We start from the raw sequence: 22,303 nt of genomic DNA, 5'->3' as shown, positions 1-22,303 counted from the left end.
TGGTGAGGTGATAAGTGGAGACTACAGCCCCTGCGTCATGGATGAATGGTCTGCCAAGAATGACGTTGTAAGCTGCGGGGACTTTCACAATCATGAAGTCTACCATGATGTCCTTGATATCCTTCCCTTGGCCAATCTGCACTGGCAAACTGACTATCCCTTCTGGTATCACTGTGGCTCCTGTGAATCCGATTACTGGGTAGTTGACTGGCTTTACGTATTTCTCATCAATTTGCAACTCTTGGAAAGCAGGCCAGAACAAGATGTTCGCAGAGCTACCTCCGTCTATCAGAATACGGTGGATTTTTCTGTTTGCTACGTTCAGGGCTAGTACCATAGGGTCGTCATGGGGGTATATTATGCCTTTACAATCCTCCTCTGTGAAAGTGCACTGCGGGATTTTTGGAGGGGCGGGCCACCTGCCAGAATTATGGTAATTAACCTAGTGTTTGAATTCGCTCACACTGGCCTTGGCCCCGCTAACAGTGGTTCCTGCGTAAACTGGCCCTCCTGTTATGACCAAAATGTCGCCCATTCTCTTTTGGTCTGCTGGATATCTTTGCTTGGGTTCCGCCTTCTTATTGTCGGACCTATTATCATTATCTCTGTTCTCATAGGTCCTGCTATACGAGCTTTTTGCTTTGAATTGAGTCAAGTATCCCCTCCGGATCAGATCTTCGATATTATCCTTCAAATGAGTGCATTCTTCTGTGAGGTGGCCATGATCTCTGTGAAAGTCACAATACTTTTTTGGGTCCCTGTACTTGTTGTACATTTTGGGAGGTCTCTGCCACTTCTCGTCTTCTTTGCTGATGGCAAAAATTTGAGTTCTGGATGCCACTAAGGGGGTATACTCATTAAACTTCCCCCTTTTTTCAGTTTTGAATTCGTTACCTTTGCCTCTGCCTGGTCCCTGCCAGTCTCTTCTTGGCTGTGGGTTTTCTCTTCTGTCTGGGTATTCTTTTTTGTATGGCTCTTTCTTGCTCTGACTACCGTAATTGTTCTCACTTGCCACATATCGACGTGAAGTTGCTCTGCCAATTTCTTCACTCTTTATAAATTCATTTGCCTTTCCCAGTACCTCTGTCAGGGTTGTGAATGATTTTCTGCCCATATAACTCTTGAACTCTCCATCCCGCAGACCAGTCATCATGGCCAGGACTGCTACCTCTTGCTGCAACTTGGGTATATTCGACGCCTCCATATTGAATCTGGATATGTATTCCCTCAGAGATTCCTGAGGCCCCTGGATGACTGACATCAGCTCCCCTGTCATCCTTTCTCTGGCAATGTTTGCCACGTATTGGGTGCGAAACAAGATAGCTAGCTGCCGGAAAGATGTTATGGTGCCTTTGGGTATTTTACCAAACCAGCTCTGTGCCATCCCCTCTAGAGTGGAAGGAAAGACCTTACACCACATAGAGTCTGTGTTGGTATATAGCATCATGTGTCCCCCAAAGGCAGAGAGGTGATTCGTTGGGTCTGTCTTTCCGGAGTATTTGCAGGTGGGCATTTTTATCTTTTCCATTCTTTCAGAGAGTATTTCATCGCAGAAGGGAGAATTATCAGGCTTAACTACTGCTCGGATGGGATTGGGCGTCCCTGACACGGAGTGGTGTCTATGACTGGGTGCTTGTTCAGTCCTTGCCCGGGGTTGAGCTCTGCTTGGTGATACTCTCTGCTTCATACTCTTGATTATCAGCCCCTTCTATGTCTTGCTGCAGATTCCTCCTCCAAACATTCGGACTATGTTGGGGTCTGGGACGTTTTCTCCTCTGCTCAACCTCAACCTCTGGGGCTGTTCTCATGACCTGGGCTTGTGGGGTTGTTTGAGTAAGGAATGTCAGGACTTCTATTGCTGTGCGCATCTGGTCGGGTGAGAACTGTGCCCCCAATCGTGCTAGTGAGGCACTGGTTGGAATTGGGATACCCTGGCCCTGGCTAAGGGTTGCCATAGCTCTGGGTTGTGGTGTCTCTCTTGGCGGAACAAGACTCTGAGGCATGCCGAACAAGGGTACATTTGTGGTTCTCTGGTTGTTTTTTGAGGTGGGTGGTTCTATCTGCTGGATTATCGGTTCGCTTGACTCAGTCATTGTGTGAGAGGGTAGGTCTGTTAGAAGCAAGGTCTGGGAAGTCCCCTCCTTCTAGCGCCACTTGTTCCGAGTATGGAACTGGGGGAGCCCTGCCTGGTGATGTTGCCCTGTCAGACAGAACGCACGTAAGCTAACCTCGGGGGTTTAACCGAGGAAACCCCCTCCGATGCCTAAGTCAGCAAGTGAGATAATGCTCTAGAGAGAGAAAGTAGAGAGGGTTAAGAATTGTACTTGTATTGAACGTGTCCGCAAATGCATGGGGACGACAGTATTTATAGGCGTACTATTCAGTACTTTGGCCTATTCAGATGTTGCCGCGTGTACGCTAGTGATGTACTTGTTGTTTGTCCTTTTACTTAACGACGTATCTATGTTGTCGTCTAGCAGGTCGTTTCCCCGCAGACCTGAGGGTCTGTGCGGTTCTTGAGGACTTGTGGTACTTTCAATAGGTACTTCCTGCGGTTGCTTTGCTTGATCTGTCTTATCAGATGTCCGATGGTCTGCTGTGACATGGATGATCTGCTAGGTTACTTCTACTCCGTACAATACTGAATTCTGAGCTCCGCACAGTCAATCTCCATGATTGGCTAGTAAAACATATTAATAAGTATTTTCGTAAATAAATTATCAAAATATACGATCTAAATATTTAAATATTTAAATATACAATGTCTTTTTATATTAAAATCGTTATACTAAATTGAAAAAAAAAAGCAGAAATTGAACAAAAAGAATAGGGCGTGAGATCACCTGGTTGAGAAAATCAGCAGGCCAAGCTTTAGCTTTGTAAAAGTTGTTTAGCATCTGATGGTACGGGTCGGTTAAAGTGCACCTTTGATCGAACCATAAGGCATTAGCGGATGCTAATTCCGGTCCACCCACATCGTTAGATCCAAAAAGAAGAGTGAATACTTTAGAAAGCTTCGCACGGAGTTCCTCCTTGGACCTGTATCCAAGAAGCTCAAGCAAGTGCTCTAATAGTTCGCCCTCTGATCCAGCCGCAATCATACTAAGCAGGGTGTCGATGGACATGGGAGAGCAAACCAAGTTTGTTATTTGGATGGAACACTACAAGAGGGGGGGGGGGTGAATTGTAATATGGAACTTGCTAGCCAATTTTTGCGGAATTATAAAGAACATAAGCAAGTAGAGAAACAATGCAAGAGAGATTTTACGAGGAAACTTTCCAGGGCCCAACTGGAAAGAAAACCTCGACCCACTAGGGATTTCAACTCAAACTCTTTTCACTATAGGGCAACAACTCAGTTACAATCCTATAAGAAACTTGGCCATTACTTGAGTTCCTCTACGAACTCAAGTTCCCAATAGTTGTTCCCTCAAACAACTACGCTCTCACTGACTTCCCTAGAAGTCTCTCTTGACTCTTAGACTTCACTCAAAGCCTCTCTGCTTCTCTCTCATAGACTTCACTCAAAGCCTACCCAAATACATATCAGGAACTCACTCACGTTCCTGCTCCATACACATCAGGAACTCACTCAAGTTCCAGCCCAAATCTTGATACAAGAATTCACTCAAACCCTTGACCAATTCCCCATTACAAGAGTTCACTCAACCCTTGACCAACTCTCAAAATATTGATGATTGATAATTGATTAGTATCCCTCTAGAATGTAGCACGTGAAAAACCAATGGGGAACATGTCACTCGTAGGAACTTGGAACTCGTAGGAACTGACTCAAAAATGTGGAATGAAAAACATATTTTTCTATAACATTATTCCACAGCCAACCCTTATGGAATGACACAAGTCAGACACTTTGGAATGAAGATATAAGCCTCTATTTATAGCGTGTACAAGACTTAACCATAATCCCACTAATTCCTCCACTAACAGTAAGTTTCCTAACTTCTAGGCACTTACCCATGATCAGTTAGTTGGGGAGAAACTTGGGGAGAAAGCTAGCAGTCAAAGTCTTGGGCACAACTTATACCACGTTTACAGTAAAACAGTTAGAGTAAAAATAGGAAATAAAAAGAAAATAAATACTTGGAGAAAAAGCAACGTTTTATCAAAACATAATCCAGGAGATATTTTTCCAAAACTCACTTTTTATTTATTTTCTTATGCAAAAATATTTTACTGAAAACCTTTTCATAAACGTGAAATAAATACATGAGATTTCGTTCGTGCAGGAACTTGCATTACAAGTTCCAACACTCACAAACTCATTATACGTATTTTAAATTTTGACTCTTTATTTTCCAAAAGCAGGTAAGATAAAAATAAATAAAAGATGAAATTAAAATCAGAATCCTAATTAAAGTTGATTTAATTTAAAACTTATCTTTTATTTAAAACTAAATCTTATCCTAAAATAACTAGTGCATATTATCTAAAACTCTTAACCAAGTAGAGATTTATTAAGAAACAAAACTCTAAATAAATCCCTACAGATTACGATAATAATATGCAACATATTCACTGACTCTTAGATGCTTTTGACTCTAAGTTCCACGAGTTCCTTTTGACACCTTGTTCCATTACCTTTCACGCTACTACATACTTACATGAATCCTAGAAAATAAACTCTTATTTCCTGTCTTCATGTTCCATGCTGCTCCGCATGTTGGTTGTTCCACCTCTGGAACTTCTCGAACCATGTTCCCATCAGGAACTTATTTATACCTGCTTGATCAGTTTCTCTGATTGTCCAAGTCTACATGTTTTGGCCTTCTCTTGTTCCTGCTCTGGAACTCCTGGTTTTCTTAGCATAGAAACTTAAACATTTATTAGTTAAGTTTGCCTGTCATCATCAAAACCCTGTGGGTCAACAAAGTTGCTCTTCTCCGGTTCAGCAAGATCTTCTTGTAAAACATGCTTCGATACTTGTAAGCCGAAAGTCATATATTGTAAATTGAGGAAAACCTTAGCTTCTTCTGTACTTCTTTGATATAAATTATAGGTTTTGAGGAATTTATACTTTTAGGTTAATTTTTGAATGACCTATGTAAAAATAAACAAAAAAAAGAGATTGTAACTTCGTTATGGCCTGAAATTAAACCTAGCTAGATTGTAAATTATTTTTTTCAAGAGGTTTTTTTTAATCAAATCGTTTATATAAAGATATTTCAGTTAAAAAGAAAAAATAACACGGAGTAATTCATAATCAAAATTAAGCTTGTAGTACAAAGACTACAAACCACATCAAACAAGGATTCAAAGAGTTATAGTGGACTTGATGATGATGGGAGTCTTGTTCGTCTAAAACTCTTAAGTTGTTTGGTGTATATATTGTTTCCTAGTTTAATAAGAATTGCAATTAAGAAACTAGATATATTTTGATATGTATCGATCTTTAGAATTATTCAATCTTGGGCTCTATACATACTTGCCCATGTACAACCTTGACCATCAATATCTTCAATTATATATTATAAAACTTTATTAAGATGAAGCCAACAATATATTACGTAGTATATGCTAACGGAATGATGTGAATATTGCAAAAATTCAAACCGTTACAAGTATACCGGGACGAAGGAAGTAGTAAATTAGGGTTTCTAGTTTAGCCATAAAAGGGAATATTATTTGAGGGGAGGAAATCTAAATTTTCTCACAATCGCTGGTGGCACGCGTTTGGTTATAACACCTGGTAATCCGTTTTTTCTCCCTTTGCATTTAAATTTTAGAACCCTAGTTTCTTCAAAAAGATGTGAACAAAAAATTGTAAACGTAAGTACGACGGTAAATCCCCACGTGGCCACGAGGTATCCTCGTAGAGGTACAGAAAAAACAGTGCACTACACACCGTCGTTACTCATTGATCTCCGAAGATGGTCGCCTTCTCATGAACTTCAGCTTAAAATTGGCCAATTATATCTTGCAAAAAAGTCTGATTTCAATTTCAAAGAATGACGATGATATTAAGAATGCAGTTTGTTCACCGGTTTCCATCGACGCCGTGCTTAACATCTTGGCCCTCGGGTGTCGAGGCCCGACGTTAGAGCAGTTGCTTCAGCTTCTTGGTTGCGACACCGTCAAGGATTTTAATGCGACGGCGTCCATATTAGCCGGTGTTCTTAAGGAATCAAAGGGTGTTAATGCGCCGGGAATCTCATTTCTTAATACATTGTGGGTTGATCAGCAATTCCCTTTAAAAGCTTCGTTCAGAGAAGTTTTAAGGGATGAATTCAATACTGAAGCTTGGGCCGCTGATTTCAGTTACCAGGTAATTACTGAATAATAATACTACTTTTTTTTTTGTTTACTCGATTATTTGTAGGTGATTCTAAATATAAACTTTGAGATATGAACTTTATGGAGTATCATGGAACAAATGAAGTATAACACAAGAATAAAATCAGGCTCGTTCTTTGTCGTTTGGATATATATATACCAATTTAGATGTGCACTCTAATAGGTTTACATTGTTCTTTGTAGTTTGGGTATATTCTAATCTAATTTCCTCTGTTCTTATTTACATGACACAATTGGGTTATAGACATTATTTATACAAGCTCATTTGACTTCATTTTGCCATTTATGTTTAAGAATAGTCTCAATAAATATTTTTTAAATATCAACTTTTTATAATTTTTTTTTTATCCATAATTGAAGGTATTAGTGTTTGAAATCGTGCACTGGTAAAAGTGCCTAAATAATTGTGTCAAACAAGAACGGAGGAAGTAGTAAGATGCAAGGTAACTTAAATTACCTTACCACATTAAAATTTTAAGCTATTATACTCTTTAACTACAAGGTGCTCGATTAGCTACAACTCTATAACATATTGTAGCTTACAGCATCTTTGCAAGCTACTCAATTTTATTTACTATTTGAACCAAACGTAAGTTTTTATAATGTGAAATAAAGAAACTACGGAAGTTCATGTGGTTCATACAATTTTTTGTTAGTTCATCAACAAAATTAATTTTAACAATTAATTAATTTATTTATAATTTTTTAAGTTACTTTGGAAGATTTATGTGTCAATTTCTTGTTATACTCCCAATTATAAAAAAAAAAAAAAAAAACCAAATCAATTGTGTTTCTTGAGCGTAGAAGTTTAACATTAATGTACATATTGCTAATTTTTTCAAAAAAAAAAAACAGAGGACTCTGTTTTAGATTTTAGGGGACTTTCTTTTTCAAAGAAAAAATAGTTGATTTCATATAGAAATTTCATTCTTTTTTTTGAAGGTCGGGATACAACAAGTAGTTAACGAAGTGAACATATGGGCAGAAGCAGAATCAAAAGGCTTAATCAAACAACTAACAACAGAAAATGCGGTATCTAAAGACACCATGATGATATTGATAAATGTTTTGTACTTCCAAGGGAATTGGGTTGATAAATTCAAGTCAAAAGACACTGAAGATGGAGACTTTTACTTGCTCAATGGAAACAAACTCAAAGTCCCCTTCATGAACAAAACTAGTACTTGTTTTGACTATGGAACTTTCCAAGGATGTCAAGTTTTAAGGATGCTATACGAAGAAGAAGAAGAAGTTGCTACTAATAAGGGTGATAAGCAGAAAGCAAGGAGCTTTTCTATGTATATCTTCCTACCAGAACTGAAAGACGGGCTTCCAAATCTCATGGAGAATATCAAGATGGACTCAACCATGTTTAAGGACAAAATTAAGCTTAGGAATGAGATGATTTCCAAGCTTTCTGTTCCAAAATTTAATGTTGAATGTGATGTTAAACTAACTGACTTTATGAAAGAAGTAGGATTGACATTGCCATTTGATGAGAACTGTAAGGATCTTACAGGATTCATCGACTTTCCAATGGAAGATAAAGGGCTTTATGTTACAGACTTTGTTCAGAAATGTCGGGTGGAAACTGATGAAGGAGGAACAATAGCTGTTGCTTTCACTCGTCAGCAACTATGCACTATGGCAGCAAGATATCGTCCCCCGTCACCACCTCCGATCAACTTTGTAGCAGACCACCCTTTTATGTTTATGATTAGGGAAGTGTTGATCCCTGAGTTTTGATGATGACAAGCTTATTTGTGCTTACGTTCTACATTCTAGAATGACATGTCTATAAGTGAAAGAGTTACTCTCAATATGTATTGATAAGAATGACGCAGCCTTGAAGGAAAGAGAACAAGTCAGATTAATCCGTGAAACAGCAATAGAACAAGTTGACAAAGTCAAGGCCTACAAATGAAGCTGCAAGAATTAAGCTTCTATGAAGCATTAGGAAAGTATATGGTAAATACGAAAAGGTACAAGGTTATTATATCAAACATACTGCTGAGTCTGGGAACAAAGTTTTTAAAGAGTCATGTTATCACCTGAGTTCTTAAGAGTTAGCAGAATACACTAGGTTTAAGTCCAAATGATTATCCGTATTAAAAAGAATTTATTTTGCCTAAATTAATGGTTAATGATAATCTTTGGCAGAGTTCGAGGAGAAGTTAAAATCTGTAGGTATATGGAAAGTAGAATCCAAATTGGTGTAAAACTCGTTTAAAGATTAAATTGTTTCCTAACAGAAATCTATCTTCAGAAGAGTCCTAATTTGATTAGAATTGGAAATCTAGGATTCTAGAGTAAATCACAGAATCACTATAAATATACCAAGAGATCTCCTCGTAGTTTTTTATCAGACTCATAAGCATTAACCGGAGCTTTCAGGTATCACCTTTAAAGTCTTTATTTTTAAGAGTCGATCTGTTCCTGTTCCCAGTTAGAGCAGTATTGGTTGGTAGGTCTTGTATCTTCGTATCTACTTTAGTTTTATTTATTCTGTATTTCATTAAAGTTGAATTGATGTATGTTAAGCCTGAGTCAGGCTTACTAGAGCAAGAGTGAAAGATCTCAAGAGAGATCAGTGAGTTGGAACAATTGAGGGATTGTTTCATAGGGAGAAGGGAACAACGTGGGGTTGTTCCTAGTCATCTGTAATCTGAGGTGATTTACAGATTGTGGCCCGAGTAGATTAGGCTTGTAAAGAAACTGAGTTGTTTTGCCTAATTAGTAGAAGTGTTTAAGTCCCCAAAGGGGCCGTGGTTTTTCCTATCTATTGGGCCTAGAGAGTTTTCCACGCTAAATTGTGCTTGCTCTATTTTGCTGTTTCTGTTCCTTATCGCATATAATTTATAAAACTGCAAAAAATCAATTCACCCCCCCTCTTGTGGAACTCTACGAAACTAACAATTGGTATCAGAGCCAGAACCCTTTACTGCAGGTAACTCTGACGGGAAAAACGATTCTGGAACAATGAATACTACGGAGAAACTGGAAGAGGGGTACTCTACCCAAAGACCACCCATGTTTAGTGGAAAGTACTACTCCTACTGGAGGAATAGAATGGAAATTTTCATCAAGGCTGAAAACTGCCAAGTTTGGAGAGTCATTGAAGTAGGAGACTTCCAAGTCACCAAATTGACCACCTCTGGAGAAACTGTTCCTAAACCTATAACAGAATTTGACAAAGCAGACTACGAGAAACTTGAGCTTAATGCCATGGCTGTAAAGATCCTTCACTGTGGGCTTGGTCCAAACGAGCATAATCGAGTAATGGGTTGCAAAAATGCAAAACAAATTTGGGATCTGCTCCAAGTTACCCATGAAGGAACAAACGAAGTCAAAAGATCAAAAATTGATCTCCTGATGCACCAATATGAATTATTCTCAATGAAGACTTCTGAATCAATTCAGGACATGATAACTCGATTCACAAATATCATCAATGAACTGAATTCTCTGGGAAAAATCATAACTCTTGAGGAACAAGTAAGAAAGGTACTAAGAAGTCTTCCTCAAGATCCTTGGATGGCCAAGGTTACTGCCCTATAGGAAACTAAGGACTTTACAAAGTTCAACCTGGAACAACTGGCTGGATCTCTCTTAACCCATGAGCTACAACTAAATGCTAGAACCTCTGAGAACCCAAGAAACAAAGCATTGGCTCTAAAAACTGAAAACGATGAAAACTCAGAGGAAGATGAGGAAACTGCTCTATTTGCTAGAAGGTTCAGAAGGATGTTTAGGAACTACAAAGAGGGAGACCATCGAGGCAAACCAAATAGGAAATTCTCCAAAACTGACAATGGATGTCACAAGTGTGGGAACTTGGAACACCGTATTAGGGACTGCCCACTATGGGAACAAGAAAAAGGAAAAGGAAAAGAAACTCCCAAAGAAAGATTCCGAGACAACAGAAACTCCTTTTCAAAGACGGATGTGAGGAAAGCTATGATTGCTGCATGGGGTGACTCTTCCTCAGATGAAGAACAGGAGCAACCAAATGAGGAAATTGCTCACCTGTGTCTTGTAGCTGATCATGAAGAAGATGGTTCAGATTCTGAGTCAGACAAATTTCAGGCAAGTCTTTTTCAAATTAAAAGCAAACTTGATTCTATGTCTAAACTAGAACTATTTGACTTACTTTCTTGTCTCACATGCGATTATGAGGATCTCTTAAAAGAAAAACTAGAATCTGAAAAAGAACATAAGTCCACCATTAAAAAACTCACTGAAGAATTAGAATGGACAAAAATCACCAACATAGATATTGACAACCGTTTCTTCAACCTGTTTGATCAGAACCTTCAAATAAAAGAAACCTATGAGGCTTTGCGAAACGAGAATTCCTGGCTAAAACAAGAACTGATTGATCTAGAAATTTCCAAGACTAAAACCCTCTATAAAAAGGAACTAGAAAAAATTCAACTAGATTTAGTCAAAGTCCACCAAGAAAAAACCTACCTAGAGGGAGAATTAGCTAAAAAGACCAGACACAGAATAGAAGGAACACCAAAATGGATAGAGGAAGCTAGAACCAAACGCACCGAAGGTTTAGGCTTCAACCACAAAAAACGTCACCATAGAAAAACCAGAGTAGATCTCTACAGTGATATTGTTTGCACCTTTTGTGGTTTAATTGGTCATTATAGAGTCTCATGTCCTAAAAATCAAAGGGGCTTGGAAAAGAATATGGATCTCGTCAAGACTAAATGGTAGAAAGAAAGAACCGAACTCTTGAAGACATGACAAGGACGATGCTGATTGCTAGTGGACTCCCCAAAAGTTTCTGGGCTGAAGCTCTAAATACTGCATGCTACATACTTAATCGAGTACTAATTAGAGCCATCAAAAATAAAATCCCATATGAACTGTACAAAGGAAGAAAACCCTCAATAACACATCTAAGAACCTTTGGATGTAAATGTTTCGTCCACAACAATGGAAAGGATCAACTGGGAAAATTTGACGCACGAAGCGATGAAGCCATATTCCTAGGATATGCCACAAACAGCAAAGCATATCGAGTATTCAACAAGAGGACCATGTGTATGGAAGAAAGCATTCATATTATATTTGATGAAACTGACTCCCAAATCTTTGCTACAGGTACAGCCACTGATGGAAACTTTGAACTAGGACTTACAAGAGAAACAGAAGACGAAGAAATAAGAAAAACTTCTCAAATAGAAGAACAAGCTCAGAATGACGAAACACCTGAAAGAGGCACAACTGAAGTGGAACAGATACAAGCTGATGATCATACAGAGCCAAATGGACAAGAGGAGCAGCCTACTGAAGAAGTCACAACACCATTCCAACCAAGACCTTGGAAACATCAAAGCTCACATCCACTTAACCAAATAATTAGTGATCTAGGACGAGGAACAACAACAAGATCACAACTTAGAAACTTTTGTGCTTTCTATGCTTATTTATCCATGATTGAACCTAAAAATTATAAAGAGGCACTAACTGACTCTGATTGGATCATTGCCATGCAGGAGGAACTCAATGAATTCGAAAGGAATAAAGTATGGCACCTTGAGCCCACACCTCTGAACAATCGAGTAATAGGATTAAAGTGGGTATTCCGAAACAAACAAAACGAACATGTAACTATAACCAGGAACAAAGCCAGATTGGTTGTCAAAGGGTACAATCAACAAGAAGGGATAGACTTCGAAGAAACTTTTTCCCCAGTAGCTAGAATGGAAGCAATACGCATACTCATAGCATTTGCCTCATACATGGTTTTCAAACTCTATCAAATGGATGTAAAATGTGCGTTCCTAAACGGATATCTTAAAGAAGAAGTTTATGTGGAACAACCACCTGGATTTGAAGATCCAGAATATCCCTCACATGTGTATAAGTTAGACAAGGCATTGTATGGACTAAAACAAGCCCCAAGAGCCTGGTATGAACGTCTCTCTCATTTTCTCTTAGACAATAAATTCAATCGAGGTAAGGTTGACAGAAGCCTGTTTCTTAAATCAAGAGACACAGACATACTAATTGTACAAATATATGTTGATGATATTATATTTGGTGCTACTAATGAGGATCTTTGCAAAGAATTTTCTGACTTGATGCAGCAAGAATTTCAAATGAGCATGATGGGAGAACTAAACTTCTTCCTAGGTCTTCAAATTAAGCAAACGGAACAAGGATTCATGATTCACCAACAGAAATATATCAAGGATCTCATAAAGAAGTATGGAATGGAGTCAGCAAAAAGCAATCATACACCCATGGGAATAACCACAAGGCTAGATGAGGATCAAGAAGGTAAAAGCGTAGATCAAACGAGGTACATAGGTATGATTGGTTCACTACTTTATCTTACAGCAAGCAGGCCAGATATTGCCTTCAGTGTAGGTGTTTGTGCTCGGTTTCAATCTAACCCTAAAGAATCTCACCTTACAGCAGTCAAAAGGATTCTAAGATACTTAAAGGGCACTGACGATTTATGTTTATGGTATCCTAACTATGATCATTTTGACCTCAAAGGGTACACAGATGCTGATTATGCAGGTGATCTAGTTAACAGGAAGGGCACACCAGGAATGGTCCAGTTCCTTGGAGCATGTGCAGTCTCATGGGCATCTAAGAAACAGAACACTGTTGCTCTATCTACAACAGAAGCCGAATATGTTGCAGCTGCATCATGTTGTTCCCAAATGTTATGGATCAAGCAACAACTAAGGGACTTTGGCATGAAACTAAAGTGTGTTCCCATACTATGTGACAACACAAGTGCCATCTGTATATCCAAAGATCCGTTTCATCATTCAAGGGTCAAGCACATACATATCAGGCATCACTTTCTAAAAGATTATGTCGAAAAGGAATTGGTAAAACTTGAGTTCTGTCCCACTGAAGACCAAGTAGCTGACATCTTAACAAAACCCTTGAATAGGGACAGACACGACAAACTGAGGTTAGAACTTGGTATGATTAAAATTAAGTGATACTTTGAGCCAATATGTTTCTCTAACCTTACTTGAATGTTTTTTTTTTTTTCAAAAAAAAAAAGGTTTTTATTATGTTTAAATATTTTTGAATGGACTAACAAATACAATCTTGTTGCAAAACCCAGCTGTGTATTACCACAGTCACGTCTGTGCATCACTAAGGTAATTACACTAATCACTTGACTTGTATTTATTTTGCATTAGTGTGGGAAAATAAAAAATGAATGGAAAGCATTTTTTTGGTTCAATGAATCATATGAACCCGGTGCATGCATGACTTTTCATTTTGTTCACTTACACACGCTTCCCACACACACCAATTCCCAACACCCAAACCCTTCATATTCCAAATTCTTCGCCTATAAAGTTAAGAAGCATCAGATCAAACCCCTCACACTTCCCGGAATTTTGAAATTCAAACCCTCATCCTTATCACTCCTGATTTCTCGTCAACCACCTCTCCTATATAATTATGACCCTCTACCGCCTCACCTTTCCAAATTCCACAAACCCTCATTCTCCCTCAATTCCGATTATCACCGCCGTTCCCCTTCAAACTATTCCACCACCACCCACTGATCACATGGCCCCTAAACCTCCAACTAAGCAACCAGCTTCCAAGTCTGCTGCAAAATTGACAACAAAAAGAAAGTTCTTAGTGAAGAAGGAGCAGCCAGCACCTGCTCAGGGGGAACTCCAACCACCGATGGAGAAGAAAGTCAAACCAGAGGAACCTAGGTATCATTTCTTTCCTAATGATCGCATGCTTCAAGGGTTAAGTGTCGATTTTGCTTGGTGTAGGGAAGTAGGGTTTGTCGAACTATTGGAATGTCTAGAGTCACAGGGGTGGACGTTTTTGTTTGAAGTCTGTTCAAATACTTGCATGTTTCCAGAAGCTATGGGGGAATTTTGTTCGAATTTTGTGTATTCTGAAGGGGTCTGTCAGTCCAGTGTCAATGGGACAAAAATTAGGTTTACAGCTGAAAAATTGGGATCATGGTTTAAGGTTCCTGTTTTGGGGGAAGAAGTGTATTATAAGGGGAAGGGTCAAATTGAATTAGGGAGCACTACAATGAAAGAAGTCTACTCGTACTTTGGGGGACCAGGGAAGGTACCAAAGGCCCTTAACCAGTCGTCTCTCACCCCTTTTCAAAAGGTTCTATTCAATGTGGTCCGCAGGGGTCTGGTTCCTCGTACAGATAAAAGGGCCTTAGCTAGAAGACTCGATCTGATCTATATCTATCTCCTTGAAAATCAACCTCAAATAAACTTTCCTGCTATTTTCATCGCCCACCTTACCCACTGCATTTCCCAAAATAACTTCATTGGCTATGGGTCTCTTCTCACCTTTATCATGCGAAAAATGGGAGTTGATCTTACCTCTTACACCTCTGAGCCACTTACCCAAGCCCATATCCTGTCTCGAGCCTGTCTAAATGGGATTAGTCTGAGGGTCGTAGATGGTGTTGTCTGTGTGGGGAAGATGGGACCAGGTGACCAAGCTCAGCTTGAGGAAGAAGAAGGTGAGGAGATAGAGGAAGAGGACGATGTGTCTGAAGAACAAGGTGAGACTGTGTTTCCTTGTATGGTCAAAGGAGGGAACTCGGAGGGAGGGCCAGTTGATTTGAGGCCTAAAGAAATATCCCCCCCTCTGTTTCCTGCAAAATCACAGTCTCTTCATCATTCACCCGCTTTTAACCCTCCTATTAGGCGCAGTCGTCGCATAGCTAGCTCCTCAAAGGGTGTTCCTCCATCAGCATACCATGTTGATGTATCTGATTCAGAGAAGGATGGAGAAACCCAGTCTGCGGCACCATCACATGACACCACTCTCAACATGATAATGGACAAGGTGGATCAGCTACAGCAGGACAACATTTCCATTCAAGCCTCAATCAAGTCACTTCAGGACCTGATGGTTCAGGTGCAGATGGATCAAGCTCAATTCTTCAATGATATGACAGAGCGGTTAGCTGATATGATCCAGGAGGAGGTGGTCCATACTGAAGAGGTTGCTGAAGATGATCCTGCCACTCCTCACCCCTGATCCTGCCAAATCCTTACTACAAAAATCCCCCCTTCATGTTACCTATAAACAATTTTTTTTGGTTCTTGGTGTTTGTTGCGTGAAACTTGAAACATTGTGTTTTGTGTTGCTGCGCCGGGTTTATCATGGCTAATTTTATTAGCGCGCTTTTCCTACGTTCTGATGGTTTGATCTCACTAACTTGCAGGGTACTTACATATCTTGTTTTATATGCTGTTTTTGCCTAAGTTTTGCTTGCAGGGGTGCGGTCAAACTCGTTGACCGACCTGAGCTGCAATGAGGTTCACTGTTTGGGAGGGTAATATTATTCTGCATGCTTTCCTTCTTTAAATCGTTTTTCACATCCCCTCTTTTTGATCATTCCAAAGGGGGAAGAGATTCCTATATTGGCAACTTGGTTCATTCTGATTTTACTCATACATGGTTCAAGCTATAGTTTCGAAATGTCTGTTTCCATGCTCATCACCATGTTATTTTTAAAAAGAATGTTATGTTGTCAGTCAAGTTGAAAGGTTGTCATCATCAAAAAGGGGGAAATTTGTGAGGGGGTCGAAAAAGCGCGAGGCTAATGCGTGACCTTGTCCCTCGTGGGTGTGACGATTCTTTTTATTCAATCAAGTGTAATTGGATTTCCTGTGAGTACACACCCAATTGACTAGTAATATAGGAGTCGCCATTCATTTTTTAACGACAATGAGAAAAACTGATAAAACCCGGTTATCGCGACATAAAGGGAGTGCAATTATGTTTGACCACAACGGCCGTAGGTTCCCTTGTGATCCCTGGTGTGGGGATCTCTCAATATACACCCGCAAGGTAGAGATTGAGGGTTCGGGGGACTGTAACTACCGAGAGGAGTACTTCACTCGTCGATAACTCCAGAGGCAGGATATCCTTACTAGCTCAGCATAAATAATTGAAGGGACATGCGTTAACTATTAAACTAATCTGAGTTGATTTTAGCAATATGCAACATATAATACTAATTCGATCGTGATTATCTGATTTAAATAGCATTAAGGGACCTAGCATGATGATCCGATTTCCCAAAAATATTATATTTGTTAGGCGTGATAGAACAATCAGATTAGGTTAGTTTAATAGTTCATAAAAAGGGCGAGGAAAGCAGTTAAATCATCGAAAAGGGACACATTACGACGCACCCTTGAGAGGTGCGTCACGGTTCTCAGAAAACTAACCACTTTGACTTTGCTATTTCTCCTTTTTATTTAACGAATCTCAATTATGGGACAGGATACGTTCTGTTCGATTTATGGATCGATTGCGACAGAACGCGTGAACAGTTTCGCAGCGAGAGGCTTAGGCTAAGGGTTGGAGTCAATACTCAGAATATAATTATGTGTTGTTGTGTGTTCTTTCACGTCGAAACTAGGGCCTATTTATAGGGAAGAGTTCGTGGAAAGATAGAATTGCAGAGTTCTAATCCACAAAGAATTAGGAAAAGAGACGTACACAGGTATTTTCAGCGCCCAGGCCTGGGCGCCGAAGATTTCGGCGCCAAGAGCCAGGCGTTGAAAATAGGGTCTGGGCAGTTTTGTTTAGTCAGATTCGGATTACTAAAATCCGTAGAGTTTGAGATTAATTCGAGTCTTTTAGCGCGTATCAACTTTACGACGGAATGCGTCTGGGCCCGTTACGAACTCTAGGCTCGTTAGGATTTTAATTAATACGTAACTCTTATTTCCGAATCATATTAGGAATAGGATTCTCGCAGTTTTCTATCTCATTTACGATTTACGTTGGAGTGCAACACCTAATTCTGACAGGTTTCTATCTTTTATGACTTGCCACTTTTAGAAGCTACCCTTTACGGCAGTTACTATTTTTAGCAGGTTTCCATAAATAGCAGGTTTCGGGTGAAATTAAATGGGGAATCGAGATTCGTTTATTTTATAGGAGATGCGTTGTCAAGTGGAGATTTATGCTTTCATCATCGAACCTTTCCCTTGCGGGAACGGGGACAAAAGTAGGTGTCTACAGTTAGCCCCCACTTTGACTGAGTCTTGGAGTAAGACGATGGTCAAAGTATTAGACGGAGTGCGTCACACAAGCCATGGTGTATGTGACCTATTTTGCGAGGGTCTCACGAGCCCCCGAGTGATAACATTTGACTTAAGGGTCATCACTTGAAGTGTCGACATATCCCTCACGTGTCATTGGGATTTGTCAACTGATAGCATAGAAACTTCCTCACTTTGTCATTGGAAGGATCTAAAGGTGCGTAGAAACTCCCTCACTTTGTCATTGGGAGTAACTACAGATGTTTTCGAAATTAAAGCTGTAAAGTGTAATTGGGCCTGGCCAAGCCCAATCACGAGGTAAAACGTTTTTAAAGATTCTCATTTTCAGGGCTAGCTAAACGAGAAAACCCCCTTGTTTTTATAGGACGTAAAACGAAGGAAAATCCAGCACATCGTTCTTTTTTGGAAAAACGGAAAACCAATCCTTTAATTTTTGGAAAAAAGGGAAAACCAATCCTTTAATTTTTGGAAAAAGGGAAAACCAATCCTTTAATTTTTGGAAAAAGGGAAAACCAATCCTTTAATTTTTGGAAAAAGGGAAAACCAATCCTTTTATTTTTGGAAAAAGGGAAAACCGATCATTTAATTTTTGGAAAAAGGGAAAACCGAAAAAAGTTATCGCTGCAGCGACTAAGGACCTGCGCGGTTAGTGGCGCAGACCCCGCCGGCTGAAGATGGCGAGCCTGTCCGCTGAGGGTGGACGCCCTGTCCGATAGAAGTGGACGAATCTGTTTTGAAATCTGCTTGCGGTTTTTTGAAAATAAGGACCTACGCGGTTTGTGACGTAGACCCCGCCGGCTGAAGATGGCGAGCCTGTCCGCTAAGGGTGGACACCCCGTCCGATAGGAGTGGACGAATCTATTTTGAAATTTGTTTGTATTTTTTTGAAAATAAGGACCTACGCGGTTTATGACGTAGACCCCGCCAGCTGAAGATGGCGAGCCTGTTTCACTTTGTTTTTGAAGACTTCATTTTTGGAAAACTGAGGACCTGCGCGGTTAGTGACGCAGACCCCGCCCGCTGAAGGTGGGCGAGCCCTGTCCGCTAAGGGTGGACATCCCTGAATTCGTTTTTTCTTGATTTGGAACTTGCGCGGTTCGTGGCGCAATCTTGCCCGATTGAGGTGGGCAAGTCCCTATTTCATTGGTTCTTGTGATTTCTTTGAGAATTTCTTTTCTTATTCATTCTCGTAAGAGCGAATTCTTTCGAGGGATGCTCGGATTTAGTTGTTAACCTGAATGTGGGTTGACAACGTGCTTAGACGGACCATTGTCTTGTGGTCATCATCTTTCATGGTTTTGAGCTAGTCTTTATGGCTCAATCTTGCCATTACCTGGGTCCTTGATTAGGGGACTATGTATAAGTGTCAATGGCGACCTTTGTCTTGAGGTCGTAAACTGGTTTTATTTTTTTGAGACATCTAAACACGGGACTTCGTACAGCGTAGTCTGGGAATATTGTTTTAACTTTGCATACCCTTTTTTTGAGATATATTTTTTCTTTCGAGCCACCAAGTACTCGTGCTTGGCGGTCAGTTCTTGTCAAAGAGGTTCTTTGGGGATACGCATTTTGTAATGTCCTTGATTGTGTTTGGGATCGTGCTCGTAAGTGCGAGCGATCATCGTAGTGGTGTGCTACTCTTGACAAAGTCGTGAGGTGCAACTTTCAGTAAGGTAATTGGCAATTTTCGAGTCAAATGGATGCGGCAGGGCCCAATAGAAGTTAGGGCCTTTTTTTTGAGCCTGGGTTCATTTTCGGCGCCCAGGCCTGGCCGTTGAAATAATTCACGCCCAGGTGGGGCGTTGAAAGTGTTGTTTGGGCTGGTCTTTTGATGACACAGTCGGCCTCTTGTTCATTCTTCTATTTCACTTGGAAGTTCTATGTATTCTCTTCTCTTTTGTTTTTTCTTTATTTTTAGAACGTGATGATTTTCTTGAGAAGCCGTAGCCGATCGGTGGACTACGGTGCTTGTCGCTTTGGGGCAATTATATTAAGGAACTGTTACTTTTTAAGGCGTACAGTTATTGCAACAGTTGGGCGAGTCTATATGGCCCGAGGAACATACCTTGAGGCGTAAGACTTTGATCGCTTTTGTATATATATATTTTTTTCTTTTGAATGCGTTCGTGAATGATGACATGTATGTGCGAACGAGTGTTCATAGAATGGCCGTTGTGTGCGGTCCATTAATCAGTTTGCTTGAATCATTTTTTTTTTTGAGCAACGACTGATTTTGAATAGTTTGCTTAGAAGCTTGATAGGGTTCAGGCCCATTCATGAAGTGGGCTCAAACATCGTGCCCTTTCGATTGTTCAAACATTTGCTTCGAGATTTTTTTTTATTTTGCTATGGTTGTTTCGTAGCTTGGAGCCCCCAAGTATGCATGTTGGGATGCTTCCTTTTGGCGTACGATTTTTGTAGGTTCTTTCGAGAAAGATGCCTTGGGGTTCCGCTCGTGTAGGTGCGAGCTATCCCTTTCGTGGTAGGTGATATTTTGCTACCTTTAATCCTTAATGTAGAAGTCATGGGGCTTGCATTTTGATAAGTAGTTTTTGCCTCTTTTACACATGTTCCTTAGTGCAATATGCCTTACTCTTTTTTCTTAGACTTGTACCGTGGGATGGTTGAACTTATGGTGCGACGTAGGCTTGTGTGGCCTAACGGCGTGTCTTAGAACATTCTTCCAGGTGTTGGGATATCATTTGCATTGGAGTATTTCATCATGCCTTGTTCAGGTGCTCGAATAAGTGTAGCACCTTCTGCGTGGGTTTGCACGGCTTATTACTTCGTTCGATGCGAGGATTCATAGGTGTTTCTTTCTTATTTTTATATCTGGGTAAAACTTGGCTAGCAGAAAGATTCAGCGCCCAGGCTGGGGCGTTAAAGATATAGGCGCCCAGCTCTGGGCGTTGAAAATTATCTCTGGGTATATTTTGACGGTTCTTATCCTTGATTTTTTTCTTTCGCTTTTGCTTTGGAACGAGGTAGACTGTGTAACGGGCACTTGTAGGGCGAGCGTTATGTGCAGTAGTTTGATCGGAGTTTTGGTGACTCGCGATTTTCAGTTACCATTGATAGTGTTGTGACTTTATATATTCTAAGTAGTGCTTTAGAATTTGGGAGGGGTTGTAGCCATTCTAAGGTTCGTTTTACATGATTAAAGCTTAGGATTGTGCCCCTATGATGTATGTATAGCATTAGCGTCGAGAATTTGCGATAAAATCGTCATTTCGAGCATTTTTAGAGTGTTTTTCTCAAGCCTCCAGCTGTAGCTACGGGATTGGCTTAGTTCTATAATGCCTTGCATACGTTTTTGTGCATTCATGGTGACATGGATCATGAATAGTTTGAACCAGACTCGTTTACTGCGAGGTACGTTCGAGTAGTGATCTGCTACTTCTCTTGTTAATGTCGCATTGTGCGACATTGCCATGGTCAAGGTAATTACATGTTGAAGTGTGCCTTGACCAAAAGCTAGGTGCCTTTCTTTACCCATATTTAGAAATATTTTTGACTCACTTGCAACATCGAAGATAAATACATACTTAGCTTAAACCAACGACACTTTATTATGTTCGAAGAAGTCTTTTGAAAATTATTTGAAATCCGAGTCCTACTGTGTACAATCCGAGGTGTCCTAAGTGAGTTGACTTATAGAAGGGTTCGTACAGGATTACATGAGTGAATCAAAATACTGTTACGATTTTTGGAATGATGTCTAAGGATTTGCTGGAAGCCAGGGTGCAGGCGTCAAGATATACTTGTGTCCGTTTGGCATATGCTTTAGGCTTTTAGGGCCATCTTTATCAGAATTGCGGGAATATAAACCGTTTTCAAATTGACTTAGATTTACTTGGTGTATGTCCGTACAAAAGGTCAAGGTATACTTAGTTCTTTCCCTAGTTTTTTCATTTCAATCTTTTAGCCCCCAGTTGCTATTATGTCTTCCCATTAATGATGCTTTTAGATTTCGATTTTAGATGCCCGAGTCATATGTCTGAGTAGGGTGAGCCTTGGTTAAGTGCCAAGTCCTATTGACAATTTCTGATTTTTTTTTTCAAAGGGGATTAGCAAGCATTTGAATTACCATGAACGGGTGCCCTGAGTTCGAAGGAACGATGGGGCGATGCCGTAGAACAATCTTTTCCATTGCAAGCTTACTGCCTTTACTACTTGTTGGCGATTATGACTGTGTCTAGTGGTGAAAGAAGGTCTTTAAGCGAACGACTATGTCTAGTGGTGAAAGAAAGTCTTTAAGTGAGTTAGTTCGCTTTAGGGAGGGTCAAGCCGAGTACTTTAGAGGTCATGGACGCTTGCGCTAGCCCCCATTCAATTGAGGCAAAGCGATCTTTTTGAGTCTTGGCTAAGTGCCTAGGAGTGTGAGTGCTCCTTCTGGCAAGGGTACGTGCCCTTATTATTTTTCGATGTGTGCTTATTAATTTTGGCATTTTGATGACTTGGATTCTTCATTTTGACTTAAATTTTTCTTTCGACTTGGATTGCAAGTAATTAAATTTCAATAAGGGACTTCTATTTTTATTCTTGTTTTTCTATAGGCTTTAATATTTTTGTCAAGTTGGTTGGACCGAATCATGGATTGCCTACGTATCCGCCTTAAATAGATTTAATTTGGAATCAGGTCTTGCGTAGTTCTTAGCCTAGAAAATGGTTTCTTAGAATGCCGAATTCGATAAGTATGTTCTGAGGTGGAAACATATTATTTGAAACGGTAGAATAAGTGAAGTCTATTATTTTTTTTTTTAATCTGCTGCCTTGCGTAAGCCAAAAATTTGTTTTATATTTTTTTTGAGTACATGTATTTTTTCTTGGTGGTACGTATATCTGAATACGTGCTGTACCCCCCCAAGTGTTCGTTATTTTTCCGTGTATGTGCGGATGAAAATGACGAGCACTTC

General features: G+C 39.9%; 1 protein-coding gene across 1 annotated transcript; it reads right to left on the bottom strand.

Annotated features, from left to right (window-relative positions):
- Positions 1–442: 442 nt before the first annotated feature.
- On the bottom strand, positions 443–1,528 carry LOC110789858 (uncharacterized). Its single transcript, XM_021994553.1, has one exon. It carries the CDS (start codon positions 1,526–1,528, stop codon positions 443–445), a length of 1,086 nt encoding a protein of 361 aa, XP_021850245.1.
- Between the last annotated feature and the right edge of the window lie 20,775 nt (positions 1,529–22,303).

This window comes from Spinacia oleracea, chromosome 5 (genome assembly GCF_020520425.1).
Source record: "Spinacia oleracea cultivar Varoflay chromosome 5, BTI_SOV_V1, whole genome shotgun sequence".
Lineage (NCBI taxonomy): Eukaryota > Viridiplantae > Streptophyta > Magnoliopsida > Caryophyllales > Amaranthaceae > Spinacia > Spinacia oleracea.
This window is presented reverse-complemented; position numbering and strand designations above follow the sequence as displayed.

Excerpts from the sequence above, each read along its gene's own strand:
- LOC110789858 (XM_021994553.1), bottom strand. The coding sequence starts at position 1,528 with ATGGAAAAGATAAAAATGCCCACCTGCAAATACTCCGGAAAGACAGAC.